This window comes from Hemitrygon akajei, chromosome 4 (genome assembly GCF_048418815.1).
Source record: "Hemitrygon akajei chromosome 4, sHemAka1.3, whole genome shotgun sequence".
In the NCBI taxonomy this organism is placed as follows: Eukaryota; Metazoa; Chordata; class Chondrichthyes; order Myliobatiformes; family Dasyatidae; genus Hemitrygon; species Hemitrygon akajei.
The window spans coordinates 65,737,952-65,757,043 of NC_133127.1; the positions used below are offsets into that span (position 1 = coordinate 65,737,952).

The 19,092-nt window shown below is 39.0% G+C and overlaps 1 protein-coding gene across 3 annotated transcripts in view; it reads right to left on the reverse strand.

The window, feature by feature from the left end:
• The window catches only part of LOC140726402 (calnexin-like), a 52,643-nt gene that overhangs the window by 29,061 nt on the left and 4,490 nt on the right, over positions 1 to 19,092 (reverse strand). Inside the window, exons 2-8 of one of the 3 annotated variants that reach the window (XM_073042734.1) lie at positions 14,087 to 14,172; positions 13,201 to 13,319; positions 11,921 to 12,080; positions 11,101 to 11,174; positions 10,894 to 10,952; positions 8,835 to 8,976; positions 4,860 to 4,941 (exon numbers count right to left, since the gene is read on the reverse strand). In XM_073042734.1, the coding sequence (XP_072898835.1) occupies positions 4,860 to 4,941; positions 8,835 to 8,976; positions 10,894 to 10,952; positions 11,101 to 11,174; positions 11,921 to 12,067 (504 nt within the window). In that variant the 5' untranslated portion in view covers positions 12,068 to 12,080; positions 13,201 to 13,319; positions 14,087 to 14,172. The remainder of the gene's footprint in view (positions 1 to 4,859; positions 4,942 to 8,834; positions 8,977 to 10,893; positions 10,953 to 11,100; positions 11,175 to 11,920; positions 12,081 to 13,200; positions 13,320 to 14,086; positions 14,173 to 19,092) is intronic. The other 2 variants (XM_073042736.1, XM_073042733.1) reach the window with 2 other exon arrangements.

The window sequence follows — 19,092 nt, forward strand, 5'->3', positions numbered from 1 at the left end:
GAAAATTGCAATGGATCCAGCTCCTTGCAGAGGCAAGAGTTCAGTCTAGTCATGACCAACCTCTCAAAGCATTTCATCACTGTCGATGTGAGTGCTACTGGGCGATAGTCATTAAGGCAGCTCACATTATTCTTCTTAGGCCCTGGTAAAATTGTTGCTTTTTGAAGTGGGAACTTCTGCCTGTAGCAGTGAGGTTGAAAATGTCCTTGAAAACTCCTGCTAGATGGTTGGCACAGGTTTTCAGAGACTTCCCACATACTCCATCTGGACCTTCCACCTTGCGAGGGTTCACTCTCTTTAAAGACAGCCTAACATTAGCCTCTGAGACAGAGATCACAGGGTCAACAGGTGTAGCAGGGATCTTTACTGCGGTCGTTGTGTTCTCCCTTTCAAAGCAGGCAAAGAAGGTGTCGAGTTCATCTGGTAGTGAAGCATTGCTGCCATTTATGCTATTGGGTTTCACTTTGTAGGAAGTAACACCTTGCAGACCCTACCAGATTTGCTGTGCATCTGATGTCACTTCCAACCTCATTCGAGGTTGTCTCTTCACCCTTGAAATAGTCCTCAGCAAATCATACCTGGTTTTCTGGTACAAGCCTGGGTTGCCAGACTTGAATGCCACAGACCTAGCCTTCAGCAGATGACGTACACCCTGGTTCATCCATGGCTTTTGCTTTAGGAATGTTCAGCAAGTCTTTGTAGGCACACACTCATCCACACAGGTTTTAATGAAGTTGGTGACAACTGTAGCATACTCATCCAGATTTGAAGATGAAGCCCTGAATACAATCTAGTCCACTAATTCAAAGCAATCCTGCAGGCACACCTGTGCTTCCCTTGTCCATACATTCTTGGTCCTCACTGCTAGTGTTGTAGTCTTCAGTCTCTGCCTATTCTCAGGGAGTAGAAGTACAGCTTTGGTGATCAGACTTCCCAAAATGAGGGCATGGAATAGCATGATAGGAATTCTTGATGGTGTAGCAATGGCCCAGTGCTGTTTCCTCTGGTATTTCAAGTGATCTGTTGATGGTAATTGCGTAATGATTTTTTTATTAAAAAGATTGGCCTGCTTAAAATCTCCCAAAACAATCATGAAGGTTTTGGAGTGCACTGTTTTGTGCATGTTGATCCCCTTGCTCAGGTCATCTAAAGCCTGACTGACATTGGCCTGAGGTGGAATACTGCTACCAAAATGACTCCGGAGAACCCACGTGGTAGGTAAAAAGGACGGCACTTAACTTCTGTTATTAAATAATGTACATCATCACAAACCTTTAACTGAAAAAAAAAAAATCAATCCTTAAATGTTGCAAGATTCTGATTGCAGTGTACCACTGTTCACAACTGCATTATTTGTGAAAGCCAAATCTAACTGGTAAGGTCAACAGTAAAGAAAACAAACAACTCGGATTGCCAGAATTAGGAGGTCAGGTTGAACAAGACTAGGCAATATGAATACATTACCAAAGTCTACATTTGAAAAATTGCACAACTTATTGACATCTTTGTGTAGAAATTCACTATGATTTTATTGGGAATCAATGTGAAGGAACATTGTGTCTGTGTCAGGCAGTTCAAAGGACAGTGAATACCAAGATTAATATAGTATGTCTACTGTTCTATACTATATTCCAATCAAAGAATAAGCTTTGGAAGAGTGAAGAATAGATGGGTATGGAGCAGTGACATAGAAGAGTTTAAGCCAATATAGATCAGCTCTTATCATAATCAATTATGCAACAGGCTTAAGGCTTACTCCAGCTCCTACGAGTTCACTCTTCCTCTATTCCAAGATTGTTTAATGACATTTCTAGTACACAAGTGTAAATGAGAATGAAATAATTGTTACTCCAGATCTGATGCAGCACAAAAGGTAAAAATACAGTAATAAAAATAATAAGTACAAGTACATAATAGGTTGTATACATAGATTTACAATATGTCTGTAAAGTGGTGCAAGGCACAGGAGTGTATGTATACAAGAAAACTCTGGCAGGAAATAAGTAGTAGTGTGAGAAGTGTGATGGAGGAGGTTAATGAGTGGAGGTGTTGATTGTTTGCTGCTTGTGGAAAGCACCAGTGTTTGAATCTGGTGGTCCCAGCATGGATGCTACGGTGCCTCCTCCCTGATGGGAGAGGGAGGAACAGTCCTTAAGCAGGGTGGGTGGGATCCTTTCATATTATTGGTCCTTTTCCGGCACCTTTCTGTATACGTGTCCTTGATGGTAGGCAGGCCAGTGCTGGAGATGCATTGGGAAGTTTTGACTACCCACTGTAAAGCCTTCCTGGCTGCTGTAGTGCAGCTTCCATACTCTACAGTGATGCAGCTTGTTTGGATGCTCTCTACTACACATCTGTAGAATGATGAGAGTATAGATGGACACAGTTCAGCTCTCTTCAGGCTCCTCAGAAAGTAGAGCCATTGGTGAGCTTTCCTGATTATGTAGAACGTCCTCTAGTACCATGAGAGGTTGAATGAGATGTGCACTCCCAGGAGTTGAAACTGTTCTTAGTTTCCATGGCTGTACCATTGATGTAAAGAGGGAGGAGAGTTCTCCTAAAGTTGATAACCATTTCCTTTGTCTTGTTGACACCGAGGAAGAGGTTATTTGGCTGGCACCAGGCTTAAGGTTCTTCCACCTTCTCTCTGTAGACTGTCTCACTGATCAGGCGATGCGCCCCACCAATGTTGTATTGTCAGCAAACTTGACAATGTGATTACTGGGGTGTTTGGCTGTGTACTTGTGTGTGAATACAGTGTACAGTAATGGGCTCAGCACACAGTCCGGGGGGAGGGCACCAGTGCTGAGGATGGGGAGGGAGGAGCAATTGTGCATCCCGACTATGAGGTCTATTGGTTAGGAAGTCCAACTGGGTGTTGGACTTTCAGTCAAACAGAAGAGTAGGAAATCATAAACGAAAAAGTCTGCATATGCTGGTAATCCAAATTCATACACACAAAAAAATGCTGGAGGTACTCAGGTCAGGCAGCATCTGTGAAAATGAATAAACAGTCAACGATTCAAGCAGAGATCCTTCTTCATGAAGGTATGTGGAACAATAATGTTGAATGCCAAACTGAAATCCAGAAACAGGATTCTGACACAAATATCCTCGTTTTCTAGGTATGTCAGGGCCAGGTGCATGACAGATGCAATGGTATCTGTCGTAAGTGGTTCTGTCTGTAAGCTGAGTGTCCAATGTGGTAGAAAAGGAGTTTTTGATATGTGCTATTACTAGCCATTCAGAGTACTTCATGATGATTGGCATCAGTGCCACCAAGTGGTAGTCATTCAGTTCTGAAGATGTTTAGTTCTTTGGCACAGGGATGATAGTGGCTGATTTGGAGCATGCGGGGACAGCAGCTTGAATAACTGATGGGTTAAAGATGTCCAAGAAATGTCAGTGAGGTGATGTGCACACCCCCCGAACACTGGGCCCAGGATGTTGTGTAGCTGGCTGCCCTATGGGGGGTTGACTCTGCAGAGTCCTTCCTTCATCTGCTGCTTTTACAAACAGTCCCTGCCCACCTGGGACAGAGACAGAGAGATATGATTCTGTTTTTCTTTGCAAAATCAGTAATGCCCTTGATGCCCAGCCACATGTGCTGGGGATCATTATCAGACAGGTCTTCCTATATTTATGTTTGAGCATAGGTGTTCATTGTTCTCTGATGTCTTCAGATGAAGCTTCTCCTGGCAGCTCTGTCACCAGATTTGAAAGCAGCGTTCTGGGCTTTTGGTAGGGAGCACACCTCAACAGAAGCCCTTGCTTCACACTTGGAATGTGAGATGACAAGCTTTGGAGGCATCAACATCATCTACACACTTACTGATGTAGCCAGTGACATATGAGGCATATTCCTCAAGGTCTGTGTCTTTTGTTTGTAGTGGCCTCCTTAAACATCTGCCAGTTAGTCCATTCAAGCAGTCTTGAAGTATAGAGATTGTCTCATTAGGCCATACAGTCCTCGTGACTGGTTTCTCATTTTCAGTAACAGTTGGTGTGCTGGGATTAATATTATGGAGGTATGGCCTCTCAGACCACAAGGAGTTTGTGTCTGCAAGGAACAGGGTCATTCTGTAGAGTCGGAACACTTGAGTTAGGCATGGTCTTTGTTTTGCCACTTTTTGGTGAAAACTAGAATGCAGCAGTTTCTCATCTCTCTATACATTCATTCTCAGTCTCACTGTACTGAACTTCTAACTACAACCTATAAATCACCTTGGATTTCAGAGGGGATCATTTGAAATTTTGATCATTTTCTGTAATTAAACAGTGTTCCAATGATTTTGAATAGACTTGTGTCCACATTTGTATTCTAACCACTTAGTAATACTCAAGCAAATCATGCACTAGCTTGGAAAATTAAAATTTATTATTTACATATACTAGTGGTTTGGCCAAATTCACCAAAATATATGATTTTTAAAAAATTCTGACTTTCCTCCAGTCTCAAGAAGTGGACAGAATGGCTCAACTTAATCTGGTTTGTTGTGCTAAATGACAAGGAGGGTGGATTTAGAGCCAAGTATGTTTGTGACATGTACATTGTTCAAAGGGTGGTAGATTTTCTTCATTAAAACAGCACAAGTGACAAAACAAAAGCATCCTGATTATTTTACTGTAACAAAGGTTAATTTGTTAAAATGAATAAATTTTTAAATCAATATGGCAGGGTTCTAATTTGTATTTTGGATCAAAGGAATGGATCTGTCTTAGCTCTGATACTTCCCATTACTCCAATTTAAATATATTCAGGAAAGGCAGTCGTGAATCATTAATAACTCTCCTTTAAGAAAATGGGGGGGGGGGGGGGGGGGGAAGAAAAGAAAGTAATTCACTGATTTGTTACTTACCAGCTTCAGGTTCTCAGTATGAGAAAGCAACTTTAGATAAGCACCACCACATTCAATGCCATTTTGGAAGTTCACTTCATATCTGCAAAAAGAATTTCAGACATATTCATCAAGTCTTTGATATTGCAAAGAGAAATGATTCAGACCAGATACTTTGCACTTTCTGAACCAGAAAACTGACCCACAGATCGATATTGAGAAATATTTTGTTCTACATCAAACATAAAAACATAAAACTACAGGTCACATAAATAAGGCAAATTTGCTCTTTTTATTTGTTCCTTTTATTTAAGCCCCAAATGTTGCATTTTACTTGATTGCGCTTATTTTATACTATATTTCCCCCTTTTGAACAGTTTTAGCCATGAGCTATGCACCTACATTTACGTTAACAGATCCTTTGATATTTTAATCAATATTTTTTTTTAAAATTGAGCCACAGCACAGAAACAGGCCTTTCCAGCCCAATGAGCCCAAGCTATCCAATTGTATCCATTCAACCAAATATCCTGCAGGTCTGTGCAATGTAGGAGAAAACTGGAGTACCTGGAGGAAACCTACACAGTCTCTGGGAGAATGTACAAACTCCTTATAAACAGCAGCTGAATTGAATCTGAGTAGTTGGAATTATAATAGAGCTATTGTGCCCACCCCCCAAAATTTGAACTGATTAAACTTAAAATAAAAGTGTAATGCTTGATGACCAGATATTGGCGAGAAGCATCAAGATTGCTTGCCAGTTCTGTGATGGCAGCCATTATCAAATATCTTTCTGTAAAGAGTTTAGAGTAGAAGACAGATTATAATAAAATCATTATCATTTCACAGCACTGGAATTAAAAACCACGAATTCCAATCCTAGTGAGAAGCAGAACCAATACCTTAAAAATTATATAAAGGAAGCAACTGGAGATATTTAAAGGCATATTACAACAAACTAGACAATGGATTTCAACAAATTTCAGATAGAACACTTAGAATTCTTTACTATTAGATTACCAGTATCCAGCTTCCCTTTTAAAAAATTTCACATCATTCTGGTCCTCCTATTTACATAACTAATCCTTCTTTCTTCACCTGTCACATTACCCAACTTCACTTTGCATAGCACGTTATTCACTACTGCAATTGTTCTCTGGTTTTCTTCTCCCCTTCTCTGCATTTTAAAGCCCCTTTCACACCAACTTTTCGTTATTCTGATGACAGCCTACTGATCAAAATAAACACATTTCCCCCCCCCCTCACAAATACTACAAAACAAGAACAAAAAGTTTTGAGTTTCAGTTTACTAAACAATACCACAAGACAAAAGAGAATTAGGCCATTTAGCCCATTAAGTCTGCTTTGCCATTCAATAATGGCTGGTTTATTATCCGTCACAACTCCATTCTTCTGCTTTCTCCCATAATCAAGGACCTACAAACCTTCATTTTAAATATACCCAATGACTTGGTCTCCACAACTGCCTGTAGCAATGAATTCCACAGATTCACCACCCTCTGGCTGAAGGAATTCCTCCTCCTCCTCTGTTTTAAAGTACCATTTAGCCTACTGTATAATATGGGACTAGTTTATGTTGTACTAACACATCACTGAGCATGCACTATTAGGTGCGTATTGATCTGTACGTTTTCAGTTCGGGTTCCGTAAGTAAAAAGCCCTGTTAACTTAGTTCCAGTCTCTAGTGTTTTTTTTTGTTTATAGTTTTGTTGTGTAACCTGGCCACAAACACAACAAATTGGCGATGAGGATAATGAACCTGCATTGTATCGGAATGCCGTGTTTTAATTGATAACAGCACTCAGAAGAGGCAGAGTGAGGTTGCGAGTCTGAAAAGAAGCAGGAATTCAGCCGGAGTTGGGAGACCAAAAAACACAGTCGGAGCTGCAGTGTGTCCAGGTGAGACCACAGCCAGTATTGAACCCCAGGGCTGAGGGTCTGCCTGCCTCAGATGGGGGTTAAAAAAGAGTGACACACACATATAGCCAAGTATCCTTGCAACGCTAGCAAAAAAAAAGTAACACGAGTCCAAAAAAAGGGACCGGGGTTAAATTAAAAGGACTGGGACTAAATTTGCATAACAATAAATTAACACAAGGATGGTGTTGGATCCATTACAGCATTTGATAGTAGCTTTGAAAATTGGGCAATTTATATTGAAAGAATAGAGTTATATTATGATGCTAATGATGTTAAAGAAACTCAGTGTCTTACTTAGTGTAATGGGCGTGAAAACATATGGGCTGCTACAGAGCTTGTTAACCCCCTGAAAAGCCAGCTGACAAAGTGTTCAAGCAAATAGTGGACACTCTCCAACAGCATTTAAACCCCAAACCATTAGTCATTGCTGAAAGATTTAAATTCCATAAACGGAATCAGAGCAAAGATGAAAGCATTTCTGAATATTGTGCTGCATTGCGCAAATTATCAGAACATTGTCAATTTGGAGCTGGTCTATCAGACATATTGAGGGATAGGTTAGTGTGTGGCATGCACTGTGAAACCACAAAGAAGCTCCTGTGTGAAAAAGGGACAGCGAAAATCGACCACTACAACACAAAATAGACAACTTCCTCCTTGCTTATCATAATGCAGTACATGCAACCACTAACCAGACTCCAGCGATGATGTTTTTGAACAGGAACCCGAGGTCCCGCATAGATTTTCTCAAACCAGATGTATGGGCATGATGTAGAGAACAGACAGTTCAAACACTTGAATGTTAAGTCAACACTGACCTTCAATATGAGACAGACAATTCTTGCACAGGATTACTGGACTGAAAAGTGGCAGCCGGGTATAATTTCTGCCATAGATGGGCCACTGATGTATAGAGTACAGGTAGGACAGAATGTATGGAGACGTCATGTGGATCAAATCCTGAAAGCTCAGGTGAAAAAAAACATCTTGCCCAGACTCCCCAGACATAAAAGCAAACACTCCTGATGTGACCACATCAGGCTTGCCCACAGATAAGCCTGTCATCAGCACTGAGGACCCACCTAATGTGCCTGTGGAGACTCATTCCCCAAATGTTGCAGGGCAGATGTTACCCAGAGAGGCAGAGAAGGGCCCCATAGGGAATTCAATTATAATTGTTACTTGTTATAATTTCATATTATTACTAATTAAACAGTTGGTGGGTATTTGTATATGAAGGGTACACATACAGTATTTGTTTAGTGTAGTGTAGTGGCCGTTAAGTTAAAAAGTTGATACACTTTTAAAATAAGTGGGGAGTGTAACATACAGCCTACTGTATAATATGGGACTAGTTTATGTTATAGTAACATTATTGAGCATGCACTGTTAGGCACATATTGATCTGTATAAGTGTTCAGTTCGGGTTCCGTAAATAAAAAGCCCTGTTAACTTAGTTTCAGTTTCTAGTGTATTTATAGTTTTGTTGTGTAACCCAGCCACATACACAACATAAAGGGACATCTTTCTGTTCTGAGAATGTGCCCTCTGGCCCTAGACTTGCCCATTGTATGGAGCATTTTCTCCATGACCACTCCATCTAGGCCTTTCAATGTTTGATGGGTTTCAATGAGATTCCCCCTCCCTCATTCTTCTAAACTCCAGTGAGTACAGGCCCAGACACATTAAACACTCCTCATTTGTTAACCCTTTCATTCTCAGGGTAATTCCCAAGAACATCCTCTTGATTCTCAACAATGCTTTCTTAGACAAGGGTCCAAAACTATTCCTACTACTCAAAGTATGGTCTGACCATGCCTTGTAACACACCTCAGCATTATAACTTGTGTTTTTATATTGTAGTCCTCTCAAAATGAATGCCAACTTGCCTTCCTTGCCACCAACTCAACTGCAAGTTAACCTTTAGGGAATCCTGCACAGGGACTCCCAAGTCCCTTTGCACCTCTGATTTCTGAATGGTCTCCTGATTTAGAAAATTATGAATATTCAGTATATGAAAAATTTTAGCAAGCAACGAAACAACAATATACTTACTGGACAACTAAAGGTTCACCATTGAACATAAAAGGTTTCTTCAGTGGAGCTGAAATTGCATGATGCTTTGCTTTGGATTTCAACACTAAACTTTTGTCTCCAGGCAATTTGTTTTCCATCAATTCCTCTACTGCCCATTTTCCTACAAGGGAACAGAAATTCAAACATATTCATGTGTCATATAAGCAAGTTTTGGGAAATAAACATTTTAACAATCTATTTAAGTTTTAGCACTACTTAGTTTTTAAGGTTTGGAAACTGCAGAAAGTTACTTTTCCTTTAAACTGTCCAGCTAAACAAAATGAACATGCAATTAAATTGCAAGATCAAAATTAAATATGTATTCCCTCCAATTTAGAGGCAAATTTATGCAAGCAAATTATTGTATATGTAAGCTAGATACCATAATCCTAGTAAGCAAAGCTGCTGCAAATAACGAGATCAAGCGCAAATCTCTCTCACCACACATAGATAACAGGTAACAGAAGTTTGTGTGTAGGGGAACATATTGCATCAAGTGATCACAATGCCATTAGTTTTAGGATAATTTTGGAAGAGGATAGGTCTGGTCCTCTGGTTGAGATTCCAAATCAAAGGCCAAACTTTGATGGCTTCAGAAAGGATCTGGCAAGTGTGGATTGGGACAGGCTGTTTTCCAGCAAAGGTGTACTTGTCCTACTGAGAAAAAGTGGAATAGAGTGGAAAATTGATGAAAAAAATTAAGCCCTTGTCAATATCAACAATACTACCCTCCAGTTCCAAAAGGAATACAAAATGCTCAGTGATACATGGACCTACAAGAGCAACCTGCACAAGGTTTTTCAAGTATGAAAAGACCCAAATTGATTACTCAGCCTATCATTACATCTTACTATGCTCAAAAAATCAAACTCAATCATTAACTGAACATCTGCACCTTTGGAATGGAAAATTCTCATTTTAATCCCTTAATCTGAAACCATAAACAGAGTGCTAAACATTCCTCTTCTGACCATCCACCCTGTCAAAGCTTTATTAATTTAACTTATTTTACTGAAGAAAAGTCAGTACAATACATGAAACAAACTGCTAAAGAATAACGGTAACAGAAGGTCCATAGATCAGACATTTTACAGTACAGGATACATTAGTAACAGATGCTAGAACACCGAGTATTACATGGCAGCAAATGTAATTGTATATAAGCCAAGATATTTTATTTCTTCCTGGATATCCACTGATCACATGAAGAACCAACCATATTATCATTAAGTGAATAAACAACAAGATATACCATGAGCTTCTTTCTCCAACCTCCCCAGCCCCCCCCCCCCCCATGTCAATTTCTTCTAGGGTATCCAGGAGTGATATTTTTCCACTGTACTTGAATTATTATTTAATTTCTGCCTCCATAGTCTACATTACTGACCATGGCATCATTCTTCTAATTGGTTTGTACTATTTCACTTTCATACAACCATCTTAGTGAAAATACTATAAGTGAACCAATCAAGGAAATTTATACCTCTGTAGTTATCACCCAGTAATGTCAATTACACCAGTGTTTCATCAATCCAGATGGCTTGGTCTGGCATGGAATTAGCCATAATAACTAAGTTTAAGGCTTACACATATTTTCCCTTTCCTAAGAGTTCAACAAAATTCACCTTCGCGCTTTTAACGTAGCCTGTTCATGGCTTGTAGTTGTTGACAGGTCAAACTTGACTGCAGTAATGCTATGAAAAGTTGCCCATTGTTTTTTTTCCCCCAAACACTACTGCCCATTAATTTGAATAAGACAACTAAATTCTGTAATTACCTACATATTTATCCACTTTCAGCATATAGCTGCAACAGCACTAAACACCAATTCTTCACGAAATTAAAAACATCTAAATTATCTGCTGGTAAAATTATACCAGGATTTGTTGTGGTCTAGTTGGTAATGCTAGGCCTCCTACAGCAAACAGAATGATTGAGACAAATTTAACCTGCAGATATGACTACATATTCTGTTTAACAATACTTTGGGATGATTTTAGTTAGTTGTATTACTTTATATATTTTGAATGACACTTACCATCATATTTTGCAATATCTTCATCTGTATCATCTTTCTTTGTTGTGGAGAAAACCCATCTTTAAATGGAGGAACACAAAATTAGAAAGTTATTTATTCCGAGAGAATTTTTTCTGATGCCAGTACATTAGCACAACGCAAGAACTGCCAATAATGGTATATCAAATCAACTGGATCTTACCAATAAGAGTGCAAATAAACTCTTACCCATCCAAATTTCCTCGATCAAATGTGTCAGCAAAGTATACTTCATCAATTGGCACAGGTGTCTTGTAGGATACCTGCAATTTCAATAATGTATATCGAAAGTAAATGCAAATGAACATTTATACTGTAATGATGCTGCCCTTATGGATTTATACATTGCCCTTTTCAAAGCAGAAAATAAGTAATGGCTGTACAAAAAGCCTGCAATGTTGACCAAAATAAATGTGAACAATTTACCTGAAAATATTTTAAAATGAACTCTCACCAAATTTAAATTATCAACCCACAATCTAAATCTCAAACAATCCGTTCTGGTACAGACAGGACTATATCTTCTCCCCCCCAAGAACATGTTAGCTTCACAATACAAATGAAAAAAATACATGTTCATGAAAAATAAAAGCAGAACCTGAAACAGAGCAAAGTGAAGTCCACATATTAACAAAAAACTCCTCCCCCACACTAATAATGTATAATCACAGATACCAGAAAAGGTCTATTAAAAACTGTATAAATATATAAATATATTCTGCTCTATTTGATCAATATTGGCTGCTCAAAAACAAGTTCCACTGCTCCAGATCATCATCTATTCTAATGATGACCAGAAGTGCGATGCATCACGTATACAAATACAAAAATGTAGCCAAAAGTGTAGAAAAATACCAATAAGAATTCTAAATTTCAGTTTCTGGACAACAAGGGCTGAAATTTCAACTTTGACATTATTTGTTACTTATATACTATTTACTTTTCTGTTGTAAACATTTTCTTTCCACTGAACCATTAGGTCACCTTGAAGTATTTGTAAACTAGTCACCTGAATTGTAGATTTACTCTCAGCATTTGTTTCTTCTGCCTCCAAGACATCTACTTCTGGTTCATCATCATCATCATCACCTTCAGCCCAGACAGCTGCTATTATGAGCAAAGATCCGAGAAAAATATAATCCCATTTCAGCCTCATTTTGATGCCTTGCCTGTATAGAAAACAAAACTAATGAGAATCATTTTGTTGTTTATATTTCTCTTTTAAATTGCACCCATTGTCTTCCTTCCACTCCAGAAGGTACCAACTCATTTTAGAATTCTCTAGTTACCCTTTATCCTGTTTGTACAGCAAAATTAAAAAATGCAATAAAAAAGCTTAACCATATTTTATGCTCAACATTTACAAAAATACAAGTCAGATAGCACAAGGTCACCACACCGGCAATTCAAGCTAAACACATCACAGACAAGGTGGTGCAGCATTTATTAAATGATAATTTAATAAGTACAAGCAGTCCCCAGTTTACATACGAGTTCCGTTCCTGAGTCCGCCTTTACATCCGGTATTATTTAGCGTCAGTCAAACGTTTGTCTTAGTACATAGTATATATTTTGCCTTTCTATGCATATAAAACACTTAAGAAACATATGTATTCCAATAATTAAACCACTGCATTGCTTAGTTATAATTGTAGCTTTCATCGGGGCAGAGCCTTTCACATGCTCCATTATTCTCACTTTATCCGTTATCCTTTAAAATTGTTCTGATTGTTGTCTGACTGTAACCCAACGCTTTTCCAATGACCGATGGCGTTTCACCTCTTTCCAAACACTTTATTATTTCCACTTTATTTTCAATCGCGATCGCTTCCCATCAATGGAACAGAAACACTGCGGGAGGCAGTCCCAACCTGCGCCGGCTCCCAAGGTCCGCTGAGTGCCAAGGACCTCCGCACTGATCTCCCCGGGTCCTAAACTGCACCACACTGAGACAGGTTAAATGGGACAAGTGGGGGCTGTGCTGGGTTTGGGTATTTGATCCTCCACATTATTCTGCGTGGGAATTTAAACTGGAGGTGCAGTTTTTTTTTTAAAAAAAAGAGGGCGAGTTGCAAGCTCGACATCAACCCGGCACGGATGGTACGGGAGTCACTGAATCGACATCAATCCGGCACAGGAGCTGTCTGTCACTGGATCGAACTCGGGAACCTCCGTTCTCTAGCCTGGTGCCGATCTGACTGCGCCACCAGCTGACTGGAACGTGGGGGGCGGGGTCAGGGTGAATTTTATTAAGAAAATTTAAAGCCAAATACAAAGTTAAACACTCACAGTGTCAACGGCAATGACTTAAAATGGTGGACAGTGTTCTCTTTCCTCGGTTCGTAAGTACGAGTTGTCCCCAAGTCGGACGTTCATAACTCGGGGACTACCTGTAGTGGCAAGTATTTCTGCAATAATGTAAAATAATCCAAGTTGCGTCACAGGAGTTACTCACGTCATCCAAGATAACATTTGGACAGTTGATTGTTGGGTTAGAGGGGCATTTAAAAAAGTAAACAAAACAAGGCTAATGAGAGATTTCTTGAGCTGTAGAGTTTTGTAGCTCCAATGAGAAGGCTAGAATCAGAAGAGTGGAGATATAGAAGAGATTATACAAGTCCGAAAATTCTTAAAAGTTTCAGTACAGAAGGATAAGGTGGTGAAGATGGAGTACAGGTTATTTGCTTTCATTAGCTTGGCATAGAAAATAAGAGCAGGGACTTTACACAAAATCAATTAGGCCATGGCAGGTACATTATGTGCAGTTCCAATTGCCACATTCAAGGAAATAAAGGATTGCATTGGAAAGGGTACAGAAAAGATTCTCTATATTGCTACCAGTGATGGAACACTTCAGTTATGAGGAAAGACAAAACTGGCAGGGCTTACTTTGCTTGGAAGACAGGCTATTTGCAAAGGACATGACAGAGTCAGGAATTAGCTTCCAAAATGGGAGAATAATTTCACAGTCTAATCAAGGAACTGCTTGACAGTTTATATTTATAGAGTCATCCTTCACAATTGATGCTCCAGGCTATTAAATCAATACCTGGTACTGTACATTCCATTAGTGAAAAGGCAGGAAGGAATGGCTCTAACAACCTTCAACTCTATACCATGAAGTTTCATGACAAATGATCAAATATGGGTTTGGAAACATCCTGATGATTATTACCTTGTCTTCTTTCAACTGGTGAAAGAGTTTTTCCTGTGATGAACAGCACAGAAGAGCTTGCAGAGGACAAGCTATCCACATACATCCTGATTACACAAAGGACAAGTCCAGTTCAGCCAATTAATATCTAAACAATCTGCTTTCAAAATGACAGTTTCAGTGATAATACTTTCAAGTAGCACTTATTCTCCAATAGCCTGTATAGAAATGCTCAGTTTGGATTTCACTATCATTTGGGTCAACATCCCTTTAGGCAATGAATGAGAATAAGGCTGCATATGTGGATCGAAGAAATGAGTCTCACAGATGAGACCATGATTGTCCTCAATGCTTTTTGTATTTTTCATTCAGAGATGATGGCTGGAGAGGCCATCAGCTCTGTCCAATGATATGCTGAAATGATGCAGAAGACAAGCATCTGACAAGGCAGGACTTGATGAAAAAGGTGACCAGGCTATAACTTTACTTCCTGAACTGACGTCTTCCCTGGAATTTAAAGCAGCTTAAGATAGTTTGACCTGTTCTAGTAGGGGATTTTAAGACTAAACATGGTCTTGTCAATCACTCAAAAAAAAACAAGCTTGTAAAGTTCAAAGGCACCTCCTGTTTACTACTACAAGTGTAATAGAAAGGTTTGAATGACAGCAAGCATATAACTATGTAGGGTTACGTGTGATATGCAGTTGGATGATATCTTAATAACAAATGGACAATAAGGATTAATTGATTGCCAATAATCAATATTGAAGCATACAACACTAGAATGATATTTTCACAACCTACTATAGTTTTGCCATCAATGAACCAATGTGTCATCTAACATTGAAGGCTACTATTTGTAGTGTGGTGCATTTATTGATTAGAGAAAACAATAAAGGTCTAATCATTGATGGTTTTATAGAAACAAACTTCAAAAGGAGGCAACCAACTACTACAGCAGCCACTTGGGATGAAATGAAATAAATGTCAACAAGTGACATTTGTTGGAAGTTAAAACATGAAGTAATGAATAACCTCTATTGCTTCCCTGATGTAACCAATAAAAAGAATTATATTTTTCCCCTGGCAAGTTAGGCATGCATTGATGATAATTGCACGAAAAGAATCAAACTTTACTGTGATGTACTTAAGCTATTCTAGAGCTAAGGCAGGCAGTGGCCAAGTCAGAATTTTCAAATCATGAAAAGAGATTTTAGTGTGATAAGGTGGAATTTTTCTTTTATTAGAAGAGAATTTTGCAATTCGCAGATAAGGATGAGAGGGAACTTGATAGAGGTCTACAAGATTATGAGAAGCATAGATAGGATGGATAGCCAGTACCCGTTTCCCAGGGCACAAATAGCAAATACCAGGGGGCACATGTACAAAGTTAAGGGAGGGAATTTTAGGGGAGACATCAGGGGTAAGTTTGTTTCTTTGTTTGTTTTTTTTTTTAAAAAAAGGGTTGTGGGTACCTGGAATGACTTGCCAGAGATGGTGGTGGAGGCTAAAACATTAGGAATATTTAAGAGCCTCTTGGATAGGCACATGGATGAAAGAAAAATAGGGGGTTACAAGGTAGTGTGGGTTTAGTACTTAAAAAAAATATACGGGTTGGCACAACATCAAGGGCCGAAGGGCCTGTACCGTGCTGTAGTATTCTAGTGTCTAGTGTCTAGTGTCTAATTGCAAATTGAAAAGCAACATAAAGCTTGCTCAGAATTGTTTTTACTCAGTGTATATGAAAAGCAACAAATTGATTCAGGACAATTTCCTTAAACTTGTACCATCCGTCTCCACCAGACTAGTGCCTAATATTATCCTACACACTCATACAATAACTAGTTCCCTTATTGCTCAATTTGCCTGCTTGCCTCATCTTTGTCCACTACCACCATATAAAACACACCTTGTACATCACCTTCTTGTGAAGAAACATTTGTTTTTGCTCTTTGTTCTCCAAGTGTAAGATTTTGTAGTCAAAAGCTTAGTTTTTTTTAAAAAAAAAGTTTCAGCATTATGTAGCATGCTAAATTCACCACCCATAATATACACCAAGTGCTCACTTTATTAAGTATACCTACTTGTTAATGAAAATATCCAAATCAGCCAATAATGGGGCAGCAACTCAATGCATAAAAGCATGCAAACTGGTCAAAAAGCTCAGTTATTGTTCACACCAAACATCAGAATGGGGAAGAAATGCGATCTAAATGATTTTGACTGTGGAATGATTGTTGGTGCCAAATGGGGTGGTTTGAGTACATCAAACTGCTGATCTCCTGCAGTTTTCATGCACAACAGTCTCTAAAGTTTACAGAGAATGATGCAAAAAAACAACAAATATCATCTGGTAAGTGCCAGTTCTGTTGGTGAAAATACTTTGTTAATGAGAGAGGTTAGAGGAGTCAATGGTCAGATCATTTCAAGCTGACAAGAAGGCAACAATAACTCAAATAATCACACATTACCATAGTGGTTACAGAAGAGCAGCTCTGAATGCAACAAGTCAAGCCTTGACGTGGATGACCACACCAGGTTCCACCCCAATACCTAAATACTCAATACCAATGAACAGTAAGTGCGCATTAGAATGCTGCCTCCAGCTGTAGGAGGTTTTGCAAAATGAGGGATTCTTTGACTACAAGGTGGTGGGTACAAAGACGTGTAACAGATTGAGCTACCAGGAGCTACGGCGGATATCTTCACTTACTGAATATCACAATTCAAATGGTAGCACTGCTTTTAAATTAAGAACCAGTATTCTGCTGTTTAATATGTCAATTGTAGACTTTCTAATATCGTATCAGATCTAAATATCATAAAAAGCTCATCGTGTTAAGAACTTGTTTGAAGACTCACCAAATCATCTTATATCATTGGAATCAAATTTAAGATGCATGATTAGAGAAATCCTGGCAGATATCTTCAAAAACATTGCATCACATGTTGTAACTCAACATGGAGTGCCACGGTAGCATAGCAGTTAGTGGGATGCCATTACAGCTGGGGCCACTGGAGTTTGCAGTTTGATTCCTGTAAGCAAGTTTGTATGGCCCTTCCTGTGTGCGCATGGGTCTCCTCTGATTGCACTAGTTTCCTCCCACAGCCCAAAGATGCATGTACCTGTTTGTAGGTTAATTGATTATTGTCCCATGACCATTGGTTCCATGATTACTCTAGGATTCAATTAGTGGGTTGCGTGGCTCGAAGAGTCTGTTCCATGCGGTATCTCTAAATTAAATCCAAACTGTACTCAACATTAAGGCTTTGTACAATATTTAGTCTTAGCTGGCAACAGTCATGTGCTTACTTCAGAGAATCCACAAACTTCAATTCTGTTAACTTTACTTCAGTTCAGTAAATGGATACTGTTTCAAGCAACTTTACAACTGTTCAATTAACAACAGCCAAATAGTACACTGGGAATGACCAAATCCTTGGTGAAACCATTGTCTTAAGGATGATTTAAAATAAAGACAAAGAAATTGAGGAAGCTACAGTGCTTAAGACACCATAGCTAAAACCACAACGGAAATGGTGCAGTAAAAAGAATGCACAGTGGAAGCATTCGTGAAGGAGCACAGGTCTGAAGGTTACAAAGCTATGGAGGTGTGATGACAAAATGGGAAAGCCATAAAGCATTTAAATATGAATGCAAATAAAAACTGTAGATGCTGGAAATCAGAAATGCAAACAGAAAATGGTAGAAATACCTAGTTACATCTATGGAAACAGAAACAATATTAACATTTCAGGTCCAAGGCACTATGTCAGAATAGAGAATGCTAGATCAAGTTTTAAATCACAGAGCAAAAGTGAGATGAAAAGAACAAAGGGAATACCTTTGATAAGGTGGGTCAAAGTGGCTTAAAGTTGCAGATGTAGTTATGTTTCTAGGTCAGAGTGAAGTTTTGTTAATAGCAGGACTATGTGAAGTTAAGATAGAATATGTTATTTGCTTTAACAGTTAAAGAAATATCAAATCAAATAGATCAATGGTAGAGGACTGTGCCTGCACTATATCTGATAAACAGAACATCATCTGGGACAGCAGATCTGGTTCTACTAGACTGAAGGGGGGGAAAAAAAAAGAGCCAAACAAAAAAATTGTTTGACTACAGTTGCCTGCAACACTAATTCCAAGCAAACATCTTCAGACTCCTACATCTGAGACTCATCACCTTCCTTTGCAAATGGATCCAGAATCACATTACTTTCCCTAAGCGGTAAGGCTGATCAACAGCTGCATCCACCACTGCTACATTATTTCCTGTCAGGCATCTTGTGTACAGCCTAGCTTCATTTTATGGATATACAAAACCACAACAATTATTTTGTTCTCCTTTACACTGTTTAATGTTATATCCTGTGCAATCTTGAATCTTGACTTCCTGACCAACAGACAACATTCAGTAAAGATAGGCAGCAATACCTTTCCCATGATCATCATCAACACAGACGTTCCAAAAATTTCTTCCTCAGCCCTCTTCTCTACACTCAGAACATCGTGGCTTGATTCTGCTCTAACCCCATCTACAAGCTTGCAGATGATATCACTGTAATGGTCTGTATCTCAAGTAACAATGAGTTCAAGTACAGGAAGGAGATGGAGAACCTGCTGACATTGTGTCATGACAACAATCTTTCCCTCAACATCAGCAAAACGAAGGAGCTGGTAACTGACTTCAGAAAAAAAGGGGGGCATTGCACTACTCCTGTTTACATCAGTGCTGAGGTTGAGGGGTACAAGAATTTGAAATTCCTTGGAGTGAACATCACCAAATACCCTGTCTTGGTCCAACTACGTTGATACCACAACTTTAAAAAAAAAAACACAACTCGTCAGCACCTGTAATTCCTGAGGAGTCTAAAGAAGTTTGGCATGTTTTATTTGACCCTCACCAATTTTTTATTGATGCATCCCAATAAGATGCACTCTATGGTGCATCACTATTTGGTATGGCAACTGCTCCACTGAAAAATACAAGAAGCCACAGAGTTGTGGACACAGTTCAGCACATCAG